The following is a 16,337-nucleotide window of genomic DNA, read 5'->3' on the forward strand; positions in this document are numbered from 1 at the left end:
GCACCGTCTGAATGGCAAACAAAGCTGCTCAGACCAATCCTGGTGCTGCTTTCATGTGAAAGCAGCATCTGGCTTGGGTGAGGAGCCCTTGCCCCAAGGGACCATTCTGACGGCAACGAGAGGAGCAGCGAGGCAGCCATCAGTGTTGATGACCATGTCACGCCCCTGCTCATAAGGCACAACTTTTCCACTCTTGCTCTTTTCTTTTACAAAACGTTTCTTTACAGGTGTGCAAGTCCTACTAATTCAACTGAACAGAACCAAGACTGCACCACTCAGCTTACATTTATTTATTAAATGACAGCTCTGGACTGAAAACATATTCTGGATGTGGTACCATACATGCTAAATGTGAGGCACGTTCCTTGCCACGCTGCTCTTACCTTGAAGTCCGTAGGGAAGTCATCCTTCTTCACTAGGCCTGTGGCTGCGGCGATGTTTCCTGCGCCTGAAAACACCGCGCCGCCCAGCTGAGAGGCCTGCTCTTTCGTCTTCTCAGCCACTGGAAAGATAGCACAGTGTGAGGCATCATGAACACAGTGAGCATGGCCAGGGAGCAGTGAAGGCAAGAAGGACGCGTTGCAGGATATGTGGGTGCAGAGGACTGTATTGCATACAAGCACAGGAGGCTGTGTATTGTGTAGGGTATGATTGGCTGTCATGTATGTGGCACACAGGTTGACATTGTTATGATAAGATGTTTATGCCCTGTTCATTCAAGAGCCTCCCAACTTCCTCGTTCTTAGGAAACTATTCGCCCCGGATAGTAGCAGTGCTTAATTTGAGCCAGTGGTTTCCAATTCTCGGCATCGACACTTTATTGTAAACACCGGCACTTGTAACAGCCAATATTGGAGAGTTTTGCCTACAACAAGGAGTTTATTATTTCTCCTGGTATTGCAGAAGCCCATAAGCAGTGGAATCTCTTGACGACTCAAACTCCAGAGATGGAAGCACTCTAGACGCCTGGACTAAATCTACACCCAAGAAAAATTCAATTCCAAGATTTTCTTGGACTGACATCGAAGAGCAGAAAAAGAATTCTGGCCTTTGAAGGTAACAGTTCATTATAACATACAGAATCTACTCTCCAAGAGCAACCTTACAAGAAGATTTAGCTCCATGTCATGGGACATCCGTGGGAGTGCCATGTCTTGCCTGTGATGCAATCAACAAACAAATCTCAGCTTTCATCTCTGCCAGTGGTAGCCTATTCAGTACGGAAAGGCACCTTCAGCTAATGATGAACCTCAAAGTCGCTGCATTTCACCTTGTAGTTGAGATGACGCAGAAGCGCCACCTGGGCCGAAGTTGCCTTTGAAGTCAAAATGTGCTCTGACCCCAGTCACATATCCAGCACAGGAGGAGACAGACCCTGATGCCTCCCCATAGGCGGATGCAATTGTTGCAACCCCGCACAATCTGTCAGCTGGTGAGGCAAAGATCATATCTAACACTACCATACATGTGTCTCAGCTTCACACACAGGGGCCCATTAGGATGGCGGGTGGACTTTAATCCGCCCGCCACCCTAGCGGTGCTGGGACCGGCCGCCAGTGGTGTGGCGGCCCCGCACCTGCAATTAGGATGCCACCGCCACCGTGGCGGTGGCATCGTCCATTCCCAGCATTGTGGCGGGCGGTGCTCACAGCACTGCCCGCCACAATGCTGGGAATGCACTGTGTGCATTGTCATGCACAAGGTGACCGGCACCGCGAGGTGCCTGCCACCATGTCCATGACAATGCAGGGGGTACCATAGATACCCCCCATGTGCACCCACCACCCCCCCTATCCTGGGGGTCCGCAACGGGCCTCGGACAGCAAACCCCCATGCCTTTCCAGGTACCCCCCATGTGCACCCCCACCCCCCCTACCCTGGGGGTCCGCAACGGGCCTCAGACAGCAAACCCACATGCCTTTAGGCACGTCTCCGCCTGCATCCAAATATGGATGGCGGTGTCATGCAGACACTGCCACCATATTGATCACCTTTTTCGCCCGGTCGACTAGTCGACCGTAGGAAAACCGGCGGACGGTCATTCCGTCCGCCGGGGTCCCCCCGCCATACTAATATGGCGGGGGGAAATGGGTGGCGGGCGGGGATGGATGTAGGGCGGATCGCCACCGCCATGCAGGCGGTGGCGATCCGCCCTCCATCCTAATGGACCCCATAGTATTTCTATACAAATTAGAACCAGTGGCTTGCTAAGATGACATGCCTGGCTTCTAATTTCAGGGTTCAGAAATAAGGTCTAACAAATCTCACAGGTCTACACACCTTTGGCCCACAAGATTAATAAAGAAGCAGACACAGCAAAGGCCATGGGCATCCTCCACCGTCAACATCAAAGGATTAGATTTCAGAAACCGAAGACACAATCAGCTCCAAAGGCTTGCCCTAGCATTGCAAGGCATTTGTACCAGGAGCACCAAGATTTTCAGGAAGGACAAGTCAGATAGACAGCCATAGTATTCAAGATTAACGTTTTGTGGCAATGGAAGGGAGAAGGTCTGTGGTGTCCAAGGTAGAGCCACCTCTGTCACAAAGCTGTTAAAATCCTTACCTTCCCCCCAAACCACTGACCTACCACCCAACCCCATTTCAGAGTTTTTTTTCTCTTTAAAAGAGGTCTTGTCTTCAGACAGTGAGCATGAGAATGATAGGGATGATGGCGTTATGTATTACTCTAGTACTGAATACAAAATTAGCCCTTGATGGAATGTCTAACCAGATAATGGTCACAAGCAACAGCAATATGGGAGGATCTTATCCTAATGGGGCCCAGTGTTCAGCACAAACTCTAGTGTTGAACAATTTTTTTAAATTTATGGCCAGATCATTTCTAGGCATACACTTGCAAGTGACAATCAACACAGACGTGTCCTAAGCAGGTTGGGTAGCGCAAATAGCAGTCCAATAATACAGAGGCAGTAGGCCCCCCCCTGCAGGAGTCATTCATATCACTGTGTGAAAAATGATGGCAACTTATTTAATCCTGCGGACATTTCAAACCAACGTGCAACACAGTGGTACTGATTCAAGGAGGCAACATGGCCACTATGTGCTACATATAGAAACAAGGGGGTTATTGTGACCACCGACGCAAGGAATGCAAGCATGCAGCCCCCCTGCCTTCCAGGAGTGCGGTAAATCTGCACGGTGAATGAAAAGGTGCAGGAAATCAAGCTTAGAGGAAACAGGGAAAGGGATAGGGAAGAGCCGCCACTGGCTGCTGAGCTGTAGTGCGGAGATTTTTCAATATACATATTTCAGAACTGTGGAGCATACCATCATTTGTCAATCTTACACATTTACTCCTGCCACTTACGCAAAAGGAGCAAAGAACAGTGCAGCCCGGGGAGGTGCATGCTAGAGGATAGGTACCCAAGGAAAAGCAGCCACGGCCCGTGCAGGTAAGAATGGTGAGGCGGTGGGGCCGGCTGTGGGAGGATTTCGATGGACGATGAAGAGGGAAAATTAAATAAATAATTCATTTTCCCTCGTCATCGTCCGTCGAAATCCTCCCCCATCCGACCCCACCGCTTTTACCGGCACGGGCGGCGGCCGCACACCAATAGCTAGATTCAATCAGAATAGATACTTAAATAAAAGGGGAACATGACTGAATGGCTAAAAACAACAAAGGTGCAATCGAAGGGAATGCTGATGGTGAACTAGGAGCGACAGCAAACAGTACTGGCTTCCTTTTAAGCTGCTCTGCCACTATTTGGAGTCAAAGTGTAGAAAGGTTTGAGAATCCAGGAAAACCTTGAAGGCTTCCTGGAAAACAGGTTGACAGATTACAACCCCACATGGCATAGCAGTTCCTTCCACTGTGAAATAACACATTATGTTTAATACCTGAGGTTACTCCTTGGACCACTCCATCCCGAGTTTTGCTTCCTGGAAGAGAGCGAGAACAGTAAATTAGATGGTATTTTTTTTCTTCCCACCGCTCACCCACAATTTTCCCAGAAAGGCAATTTGAAAACATTTTTTATAAATACATTAAATTGGGTACAGAGAAGGATGAATAGAACCTAGAAAGGAGTAGGGGCGGGCTCCATATCTATTTTCTGCTGTGGGCTTGTTTGATTTAAAGGAAATGCGCACTTTATTCCTTCAGGGAATAGAAGCGTGTAACAGTCAATTATAAAACGCATGTCAGACAGTGAACTATTACTCTCCTCTGATTAGACAGAAAGATGTATTAACCGTGAGTATCAGATCAGAACAGATTGTGTTTGGACTTATCTCTGATTGACAGCTGACAATAGAAACAAGTTCTATAGACATATCGCACAACAACTAGAGCCAGAACAGTTTGCATGTTTGTTGTACACTTTTATGTTATGTTTTGCTGCTGGGTTTTGTTGACAGTTCTCTCAGCTGGAGGTTTCAAGGCGCTACAAAGAGGAAGAAAAAATCTGCTGTCCCTAAAGCTACATAATAGTCAACAATGACATAATTACGCATGGAAAAGGTGTGTTTTAAGTTTTTTTTCCTAAAGACCAGATGTCTTTAGATTTTTGCTAATGAGCAGGTGTTTTTACATTTTTCTATACGCAACGGGCCTTATTACGATGGCGGGCAGACAAGTGTCCGACCGCCATACTTTTGGGCACAGGCCCGCCTGACAAGGAGTCTGCGGTCCCGACAGCCCAATTACAACACGACTGCCGTGGAGGCGGTCAAAAAATGCTGTTTACCATTTCGGCTTAAGCTGAAGCCCAGTAAAGGGGCCGATGCACAAGCCGCAATGGTAAAGAGCCTTTTTTTAACACCCATGCACCGTGTGCCATTCACCATGTGGTGCCTGGCACACGGTGCATGGGTGTTTGTAGGTGCACCACAGGTGCCCACAGGGCCACATAGTGGAGGCCCAAAGGGGATGGGGCCCTGCTGGGGCCCCCAAAGGCCGTTTTCAACAGCCTTTCCACGATGGTTGAACCGATATGGAAAGGCTGTCGGGAAGGGGACATTGTGATCCCTATGGTGGTGCCTGGGCAGGCACTGCCTTCATTGTAGGGATTACGATCCGACCGATGCCCCAACATACTCCTTGAGCCTGTCTCAAGCGTCGGTCGGTCCCTCTCATCTCTGGGGTCTGACTGACCGCATCATAATAAGGCGGTGGGACCGCTATGCTGGATGTTAGTGAGACCGCCACTGAAGACCTGTCGGTGGCGGTCCCACAGACATCATAATCCGGCCCAATGTGTCTTTAGCTTTTTACCAAACCAGGTGTACCAATGTTTTCCTAAACACCAGGTGCATTTATTTTTTTCTACACAGAAGCCACCCGTATATTTTCAAAAAACTATGTATTGTTACCAAAAGATAAGATGTCTTTACTTTTTTTCCCTAAACACCAGAAGCATGTCATTTTTCTTAAACAGGAGATGTATTTAGGTTTTCACTAAATACTAAGTTACATATAACACATCTATTATTAATCTATGTTTCAAATACATTCACGGTTAATCTTTTTACCATGCATTAAGGTTACCATTATACGCCCTAGATTTATGGGCACAGAGTTACCTCCGTCTTTTTACTGGTGGTATCAGGAACACTGTTTCTGTGCTGTGATAATTCTACATTTGTGATTTAAGAATACTTTACTGTAAAAAAGGCAGTGCAAGATTGCTCTAATTCTGTGGAAAATGCCATACATGTGTGGTAACTGGTAACACAAGTTTCCCATCAAAGTAGCTTTCTGCAGTAGAATAAATGACCCCTAAAGAGGTGCACCTACTTCCTTAACACACAGACAACCATACAAACACACACAGAAATTCACACCCAAACACAAATGCGTGCGCCGAGTTGTGTTGGCGCGCGTGTGGACACACACACAAAAAATAGCCCAGAATCAGCGTGTCTATCGCAGAATTCTGGCAGATACTTTCGGGGAAAACAACAGAAACATCAGCAATCGAAAAACTTAAAAGATGCCATATCACGTACTATGCTTCTACAGACGATGAGAAATGCAACTACTGTGAAAATGACCTTCCTCTTTACATAACAGACCATCAATATCTTAAAATGGCCAGTTTTCACCATAACACTGTATAAAGGAATAGCCGAGATAATTCATATTGTCAAATTCACAGTTTTTCGAAACTGGTAGGTACAGGTAACACGGTAAAAATGTCTCCCCTGATTCACAGCAAACAACATATCAACCAACATCAACCACAACCCCTAGTGTGCTAACTAACAGAATCAAATGGCAAAACTGTTTTTGCATACTAAAGACATTTGGAATCCAAGATTCTTTGTGTGTTAAGGATGACAAATGCAGAATGATTAGCAACTACTTATGCAAGTAGTTCCGTAGTCATAGTCGGGCAACAAAAGACATCGTCTGTGATTTCTGACTATTCAGCGATGGAATGGAATTGGCAGACGCTGAGTTTTGCAGCTTTACCTTTGCATTTAATCTATTATTGAAACTTTTGAGGATATCGGCCAAGGCAAAAAGTAAGACACACATGCCAAACATCCTTATGGTAAACAGGACACATTACTCTCTGCAGAAGGTTTACTAATTTCAACCCACACATCTAAAAACAGATAACCACACCTGGTGGTGATTTATTATATTTCAGATTGGAAGATAAATTTGACAAAATGCAAAGTTTTGTCTGCGTCAGAAAAGTATACAGAGGAGCAGCTTATTGGATGGGACCCTAAAACTAAAAAGTTCCTATTTTGAATATGTCAGTAGTATGGCTGATCCCTGCCTGCAGAGGTACAGAGGTAAACATCAGAGGGCCTGGATTGTGGCCCTAAGTATTGCACAACGGCTGAGACATTAATAATCATTCCACCCATCAACTTTTTTTTTAATGTGATGTCCTAAATGTGATGGCTATGCCCAGATGGGGATTCTCTTACTTTTTGTGCCTTAGGATCCAATCTTCTCCTCAATGATGAGGCAAAACAAGGCTGAAGACGGCTGAGGCTGCCTGTGCTTCGCTGTGGAGTGGAATGTTTGAGCGACTGTTCTCGTGGAGCAGGACTAGCACTGGTTTTCGTAAGTTTGCTCCTGTGTATTGCGTGTGGAGATTGTAAAGCACGATGGACTGGAATGCAGCTCCAGTGGCTGAGGCCTTTGCACATATTCACCCAGCACCTTTTATTGTTGCAGTCTGAATAGTGACCCTGCCTGGCGGGCACACTCACTATGCACCAACAATCAATCAATCAATCAAGGGGTTTATAAGCGTGCTACTCACCAGTGCCACTGACCCAAGGCATCCTGGGAGCCAGAAAATGCAGAACATGACAAGTGCATTTCGAGACCTGGGGAAATTAATCACCTGGAACTACATTTCCTGGCTCTTGTTTCACTTATGCTAAATCCAAGCAACATTGTAGCAACCTTTTATAACACTAGGTGACTGCCTGTGCAGAGCAGCTTCACTGAATGCCTTGCAGTGACTGCGAGCGCAGCACTTTCAAGGCTATCCGAAGCCCCACCCACATAGCCCCTTTTATAGCTGGTGGCCGCCATCTTTGCTGTGTGGGGTTATGGTGATTCTGCTTAAGGTTTTGGGGGTCTGAACTCAAACTGTGTGAGCTAGAGGCTTTTTGGTTCAATATTAACTCTCGCCAGCTCCATCAATCTAGCTGTGTATTACAAGCATTAAAAGATATTTACTCCGATTAAACATTGACTTTATAGATTGCGTAATTGCTGGCATACAGGTCCACTGAAATTAAGTGTGATGTATTTTGCATAATTAGAATATACTATACCAGCCGCGTTACCTTACCTACCATGTGCTGCAGGAATTTCAGATTTCAACAAAAACCGTTTTACTTCTAGATCAAAGAGGTCTTGAGTTACTAAAAAAAACACAGCAAGTGGAGCCTCAAGGCGGCTGACACTTTGCAAAGATTAGCAAATCTCTTTTCGGTGGATGACTTCAGGTTTTTACACTGCAAGTAATGAGGTGACATTTGGTTTTACTGCATAATTTGCCTGGTACTAGATAATTTAGTTAACCCTTCCACATAAAGTAGTTGTCGATTGCTGATGGTTTAAGTGGCCCTGGTTATATATGTATCTGGTACCAAAGTCCAATCCATCTCCTGGTAGCCAGCTAAAGTGCTCGAACACAACTACCACTTGGAAGCAAAGGAAGTTGAAGGGGTTGTGCCCAGCCACTGCAATGATAGTATCCCGAATCCTTGACGGGCACTAAGTAGAACCCGTAATTTTACATCTCATACTGCTACGTGTGCTCTATTAACAAACAGGACCTGGAGAAAAAGTCTTGCACTGACACAAAACAATATCTGAAGGCACATCTAAGCCACAGGCATGTGTGCACATACTCACATACACACGCACACACACATCACACATGCACACAAATACACACAAGAACATACAAATCCAGAACACCAAGAACTGCATACACGCACATGAAAATACACATTCACACATATGAACAAGCATTGGCGGAGCCAATAGGTCTTGCCTATGTGACAGCTATTTGTTTTGCTAATATTTTTTAGCCATATTGTACAGCAGGGTGGGGGCTGTTCAGCATGGTTAAAAGATAGTGGCGTGGAGTGGCAGAGAGGAGAGTGAAGTACAGTGGCACAGAGTGGAGTGGCATGGAGTTGCACAGAGTAGAGTGGCGTAGAGTGGTGTGGAGTGGCAAAGAGTTGAATGGAGTAGGGTAGAGTGACATGGGAGTGGAGTAGGATATAGTGGTGTACAGTGGAGTGGCATGAAGTGGCATAGAGTGGAGTGGTGTTTGGTTGAGTGACAAAGAGTGGAGTAGAGTGGCAAAGACTAGAGTGGTGTATAGTTGTGTAGAGTAGAGTGCCATAGTGTGGGGTGGAGTGGAGTAGGCTGTAGTGGAGTAGAATGGCATGGTTCAGAGTGGTGTATATTGCATGGTGAAGAGTGGCATGCAGTAGAGTAGAGATGAGAAAGTATAGTTACATAGAATGGAGTGGAGCGGCATAGAGTGGAGTGGCACAGAGTGAGAAGGTGTGGAGTGGCATAGAGCGGCGTGGCATAGAGTGGAGTAGTATTGAGCAGCATGGAGTGGCGTAGAGTGAAGTGGCATGGAGTGGAGCAAAGTGGAGTGGCTTAGAATGAAATTGTGTGGAGCAGAGTAGCATTGCACAGAGTAGAGCGGCATAGAGAGGTGTGGCATAGAGTAGAGGAGTGTGGCACAGGGTTGCATACAGTGGAGTGACGTAGAGTAGAGTGGCATGGCACAGTGTGTGTTGGAGTAGAGTGGTGTAAAGTGGTGTAAGTAGAGTGACATAGAGTGCCATAGAGTGGTATTGTGTGGAGTGGAGTGGCTTAGAATAGAGCGCAGTGAAGTTGAGTGACGTGGAGTAGAATGGCATAGAGTAGAGTGGCATGGCATAGAGTGGCATAAAGTAGAGTGGCACAGAGAAGAGCACAGTGGAGTGGTGTAGAGTAGTGGTGAGTGGAGTGGAGTGGCATAGTGTGGAGTAGTGTACAGTAGAGTGGCGCCATGTAGAAAAGTTTTGAGGGTGAGTAAACAAAATTTGAATAGAGACAGCATAGGATGAAAGCAACATAAATAAGAAGCTGTTTGCCTGTGTTAAATGTAGTAAAGCATAGTGCACGTCCAGGAATAATATTGAAACACATAAAATGAAAACAACTAATAGTTTGCTGGGGCAGACTGTAAGCCCACTGAATTGTAAACAGTATGTCTCGCCACAAAGTACATGCATTGTGTAGGAGACACCTAAAACAGCAGCACATGAACACAAAGTCACACAAAGTGTACATACAACCACATGTTGCTTGCATGTGTACACACACACACACATCACAATACTCCATATAATCCTATCTCAACACAGATGAAGCACACACAGACAAACAAATCCACCCACACTGGAGTAACCGAATTCAACAGAACATCCACATACCAAACACTCACATGTACAGACAAAGATGAAAAACAGCAAATTAACACAGATTCATACATACATTTGCAAACACCCACGTTTTGCTGGTATATGTGCACACAGATCTCCATAAAGTGTTTTCCTAGTATACACTCAGTCACACACACAGCCCATATATAAAGACCCAGACAATGATCGTCTGCACATGCCTGACCTGAAGCACCACACCCAAACAGATGTACACACACCAAAGACTCTGCAGAATTACTCAAACACCATTTAACAGATGGTACACACGCATTACAAGTGCGTACGCGGGCAAGTAAAGGCATGGGGAATGTGCTTAATGAATCGCCTCCCTGCTTCCTGCCAATCACAGTTAAGCTTCCCATGCGAAAGGAATATAAAGTGCAGCTTAATTTAGCCGAGAATCCATTTCTACGATAATGCTATCTGCGGGAACTGTAGAGGGTGCTCAGTGCTAGGGAGGGCACCGCCTCCCCTGAAGCCGGCCGCATAATCCCATGATGGGATGGATGCGGGGGGAGGTGAGAGGGTGACAGTGATGGAGGCCTATGGCTGAGACCTCCTTCAGGAACTGGTCAGTGGCATAGCATAAGCCCCTGCGCCCCAGCGGTGTGTAGGGGGCCAGCTCCAGGGGGCACGCTCATCAAAAGTGGTAGGTGGTGGGCAAGGGAGGGGGGGGCTCTGTGGACTTTGCAGGGGAGCTTCAAGTTTTGTTACAGCTATATTCCAAACAATGGTTCGAGAGCTAAAACAACAAACTGTAAACCAATTAGTGTGAAAAAAAGGGAAAAAGACTGTGTAAAAAGGAAAGAAACTTATGCTAACATAATTTTGAAGTAATCATGTACATAAATGATCACAAAAAATAATATTTAATATTAATTCAATATAATACAGAAGAAAACCACAATGAGAATGAAGAGGGCGCTCAGACATTTACACTGACAATAACAAAATATAAACATTGACAAGTGTAAATTAAACAAACAGTGGCAGAGAAAAAAACATACAAATACATCAATTGACACAATACACAATATAACAATAGTGTCCTCTCTTAATTAGGCCACGTTTTTTAAGCGTTGATGGCGTTTCGACCCATGATTGCTTTAAGGGTCATCATCAGGACAGAAGACTTCAAGAGTGAAAGCAACCAATTTTTATTCTAAAAAATGAAATATGTACATGGATTTACAAAACAAAAATAGATTAAATATTTTTTACTCACCACCGAGTATGTGACCAAAGATCATGAAAAAGTGAAATGAAGATAGAAAATAGAACAGGACCAAGACTCAGAAATAAATACAGAAAATAAGAAATTAGAACAGGACCACATACGCAAGTGTTCCACAGCGTGTGAAGAAATTAGGAAAAAAACTAGTGAATGAAGACAAAAGATGATGAAATAACGAAGGAACTAAATAATCCTCAATAAATTTCCTTGCACCACTTTTTGGAATATAGCTGATACTACCACTGGTTCTTGTTCTAGGGTTGCCCTTGTTGTTTGTAAATCAAGTTTTGTTACGCCACTGGAACTGGTATCCGTACAGAACCCCCTCTCTTCCGGCCACGTGTGGCTAGCTGATAGGTACTGCCTTCTCAGGGAAGCATGAGAGAGGGGTATCTCCTGACATGGCTTTACTTGGTCGAGGAGGTAAGGGGAGCAATGTCGTGAGCGAACGGTGAGTCTCTAAGGACTTAAGAGCTTCAGGCCTGTGGCCGCCCAGCATGGTGTGAACATTAGTGCTGGCCAGTGGTTGATTTTTGACTGCGGTTGCAGGTGGTTGGCACCGGCACTTACTTTTGGGGAGAGGAACTTCATTGTCACCATTACACTGTGATCCAGAGCAAGAGGGAGGAAGGAGGAAAAGGGAGAAAGTAGGACGGAGAAAACAATATGAAAACAGTGACAAAGGGAGAAGGTAGAGATGAAAAACAACACACAAGAGCCAGACAAAGAGAGAAAATGTAGGGTGGTGGAAGAAAGAGACATGAGGTAGAATCAAGACTCGGCAGCCTTGGTATCTGGCAAACACAGCATTCACCAGCGGGCTCCTCAGAAAAACTTAAGGACCCTGCTATTTGTTTCTCACAAATTAAGCACTGGTTTCTGTCAGTTATGCTAGAGTTTCCGTGAGGGGTGAGAAGTGGGGCACATTCCTGTGTTAGGACTGCAGCCAACACTATCCGATGAGCGGCCACAGTCCGGTGGTGGTAGTGGCCCCACACTGTGAGAAGTAGGGGGTGTCCTGTGTTGTTAGTTTGCCCAAAGTGTGCGAGTGGGAAGCCACTCTTCTTATGGTTGGGCTTTGCATGGTTTGAACAGTGGGGTTCTGAATACTTGGTTGGGATCTCTGGGCACTAGTAGTGAGAAATGGGTTGTTCTCCCCACGCGATGGGGGCCGATATGGAATTTGATTTGGGGTGCTGCTCTTTTTTGGGTCACCCTGCCTGCTGTGGGAAGTGGAGTGCTGGCCTTCTTTGCATAGGCGTCCACACATTGAGATGAGTCCTGCTATTCTAAGGCAGCAGCGGTTCATACAATGTTACTAGGGGTGCTTCAGGGCTCTGCGTAGCGTGAAGAGGTAGCATGGACTTCTTTATAGAGGAGGGTTCAGTTGACCAGTGACAAATGGTTTGTCGTGGATCTAATTCTGCATATGGAATTTTGGACGTGGTAGTACGCCTGTCCAGTAGAAAAACAACACATGGGAACAATTTTCTTTGAAAAACGCACCACATCACACCCCAGTGTTGTTCCCCCAACATCACACAGCACCAGACAATCACCACAAAACTCTAGCCTCTACAAATGCAACAATCTTTACTGACAAGATTACCAATTCCACAGACGAGTACATCACCAAACCCTGCACAACAAACACAAATTGTTAAACGATCCTCCAAGATCCTCAGACGTTAGACATCAAACTTGGGTTAGAGGAAGGTCGCAATCCCTAACATGAATAGCCCTTACATGCATTCTCAAGAAAGTGACATGTGGGATCAAACAACAACACACACATCTTCCAATCCGCAGCTACTGGCAACCTGTCATGCACCAGGGTTTGGTGGAAGGTTCCTAAGCCCACACCACCCACCCCTGGAACAACCTCATTAGCTATCACCCTCAGTGCACCAACAGACCAACATGCTGATACCCAGTTAACCGCTGACACATTCTAAGGTCATCAACTGCAGAGGACCACTCACCCAACACCTAAATGGCACATGCTGAACTATCCCAAAGCATAATATTACAGGACATGATTGCAACCAGTTCCAAACGCCCAAGAACAATCTGCCCTTCACCGGATGCAGACAGACTGCAGGTTCCTGAACTGCTCGTTTCACCGTTAGGTTCTCAGTATATCCAGGGTCTATTTCTGCCTGTGCTGTTGAGCGTCCTGCAGGTGACTTCAGGCCGCCTGTGCTGTCTGTTCTGTTGTGGTCCGGGCTCTCTGTTCTTGCCTGTGCTCCCACTGCTGTGTAGACTCCTGTGCATGTGTTCCTAGGGTGTCCTGTGCTCCCAGCTCTGCCTCTTCTGCCTTGTGTTTCCTGCCATCCCTGTGGTGGTGGTGGTCCTCTTCTGGTGTTAGCGCCCCTGCCTGCGCTCATCCCTCGGTTTGTTTCTCTCTTCCTTGCTGCTTGCTCGGTTGCGCTGCTCCCTCGCTCGCTGTGCTCTCTGCTCTTAGTTCCTTGTTGCTGTGATTGATTGTTCGAATGATCCGGGTCAGCGTTCAGTCCATTGCCTTTTAATTTGCGCCTGACAGGCGATGATGCTCATTCCTCAAGTCCGGGCCAAGGGGGAGGGACCGACGGGGAAAAGCACAACAGAGACAACACCTGGTGCGGGCGGGGCTGGGCCAGGAGCACCCGCCTCCTGTCCGTTAGTGCGCAGAGGTCTCTAGTGGGGTGGGAGGGGGCAGGGTACAAAGGACGCCCACATCTTGCCTTTCATCTCCGTGCAGCACTGAGCTGTCCGATCTAAACCGGAAAAAGAAACAGTCTCATGTCCAGAATACCGGAAAATAACATGTCCTGGAGGTGAGCACAGATCAGTGAAGGGAAATGTACTATTTTGAATTTCGCATCTAAATATCTTGACAATGTGGATCATCAAGACATGTAGATGTGGAGGTAAGGCAAGTTTTGAACAAATCTCTCCTTCCTTCCCAGCTTCTGCATGCCTCCTCTAGCTGAGCACAGCCTACTCTAGGTCGCAGGTACATCTGGCCTCAAGCCACATTATTATATCTTTGCAAATGACCTACAAATCATTTCAAAGACTACAACCTCTATATTAAAAGTTGTAATCTGCATTCGAACAATAACTTATCTCCAGTAGCTCACCTATTAAAACTACCACCAAATGCATGAATTCACATTCCACACTATACCCCCACTGAAGATCATAGCTAATTCCTTTTAATTTAATCAACCACATAGAAGCTGGAGTAAATCATGGCCTCCTTTCCGTAAGAGCGCAGGAATAATCCCAGTAACCAACAATAACCAAAAAAACAAAGAAATACTGACAGCTTCATAAAGAGATACAACACCAAGTATGGAGTAGTAAATGCTTTATAACTGCAAATACAATACTGCTACAGCATACAACCCACACGAATAACAATACTATAACACTCAGTAGTTGGGCAGTCGATTGTAGTTAATACAGGCTGAATAATAATTCCTTTTACTGCTTGACAATCCTACATTCACATCAGACAAAACTGCAAAGGGCATGTCCATCACCCAGCACTGCACCACGCCACAGCAATAAACACCCATCAGCAACTGAACGGGCACTGAATAACTGAAAAGGTCTACCAAATGCGCTGGCCGAGGGAGGAATTTAATCTAGTCCACCACCGCAGGTTCACACTAGCGACATACTATGACTGCTTCTTGACATCTCACAATGACAAGCAAATATGAGATGAATTAACAAAGCTTATCCCAGCAGACCTCTAATCCATGTCGCCCTTTAGCCTATGCCTGCTCAGAACCATTAACTTTAAACAAAATATCACAGAATGGACAACCCAGTACCGTAAGCAGTTAAGTGGATTACGAACATAAGAAATACCAAAACGCCACCTGCAGAGCTGCTCAAAGCTGGCAGCTCACTAAAACAATAAACTGTGTGCCTGTCTCTCACTGTTCTTCACCCATCACATTGCTGAGCGCTGCGTCCCATAACACAATAACAGCACCTCGGTGATCATCACATGTGACACAGAAACACTTCCCACACAGGATCAAAAGAAAGACAACACACATCCAACCACACACCCTACATGGTGTAGTGTGCTATGCATGTAGGCAAGTTCTCCAGCCCCCCACATGGGTGTAGTGAGCGCTATATAGGTAGTGTCCAATCGAGGGGCATGGTGATCTCTGGGACCCCCATCCTGAGGCAAGGGCCTCCGCTCTTTACTTTGTCTCCCAGCAGTGAGGTGCAAGAACAAAAGACAAACTTGAATGCCCGTGACTCCAACCAGACCAGTCTGGACTGACTCCAGTGGTTTTGTAGGAGGATTCAAGTGGAGTAAGCAACTGTGCCTGAATCTGGGGAAAGTGCAACAACAGAGAAAACTGGGGATGGAACAGTTTCACACTAGCAGTGAGAAGCTGCTCTGGAACGCAGTACCGGCTGGGGGCAAAGAATTCCGCTCAGGCAGCAGAGTTTGCGAGGTTTTGCCCACCCCTCGCTCCACCCAGAGTTCTGCAAAACTCCATGAAGTGAAGTCGAACGGAGCTTTTCCTCTCGAGCGGCTCACCAACGTTAACTTGGTGAGCGCTTGAGAGAAGAAACAATGCACTAGACCTCTTCCGGCGAGATTTATAACGCGGGAAGTCGCAGCAGGTTGCAACCGCCCACATTGAGAAATCTACCGCTCATGTTGAGGAAGCTGCTGCTTGGGTTCAATGTCTACTCGAGCTGCTGAAAGCCACAGTGCCCTCTGGCAGTGTGAGCAGCGTGACTTAACAGACTCTACCGCTTGAGGCACTCCGCAGAGTTTTCTCAGCACTTTGCAGAGTTCCGCTCAATAGAACTCTGCAAACTCTGCCCAGGCCTACTGGTGACCTTACCCCGCGCATCAGCTAGAACAGATTTCTGGGGGCTTAAATCTCACTTTTGTGTGAAGGGATGTGAATCCAACTGGGGTGGGAAGCCTGAGGTTGAACTGCTCTCCAAACCTCTCAGATCCTCTCAGTGCATTCCACACAACTCTGTCCCGGGTGGAGCGCACTGCTGGAGGCCAGCTCGAATAATTACAGGGTAATCCATCAATTGTCCTGAAAATTCCTCACTTTTTCACTAACGGCTAAATTTTAGATTACGAATGTTGATTTTATTTGTCGTTGAA

The 16,337-nt window shown here is 46.2% G+C and overlaps 1 protein-coding gene across 2 annotated transcripts in view; it reads right to left on the reverse strand.

Moving 5' to 3' along the window:
* The window catches only part of SNCB (synuclein beta), a 71,534-nt gene that overhangs the window by 29,730 nt on the left and 25,467 nt on the right, over window positions 1-16,337 (reverse strand). For both annotated transcript variants that reach the window (XM_085618298.1, XM_085618297.1), the window contains exons 3-4: window positions 3,865-3,906; window positions 384-502 (exon numbers count right to left, since the gene is read on the reverse strand). In XM_085618298.1, coding sequence (XP_085474424.1) covers window positions 384-502; window positions 3,865-3,906 — 161 coding nt within the window. The remainder of the gene's footprint in view (window positions 1-383; window positions 503-3,864; window positions 3,907-16,337) is intronic.

The sequence above is a fragment of the Triturus cristatus genome, chromosome 7, assembly GCF_964204655.1.
Source record: "Triturus cristatus chromosome 7, aTriCri1.1, whole genome shotgun sequence".
NCBI classification, from domain to species: Eukaryota; Metazoa; Chordata; class Amphibia; order Caudata; family Salamandridae; genus Triturus; species Triturus cristatus.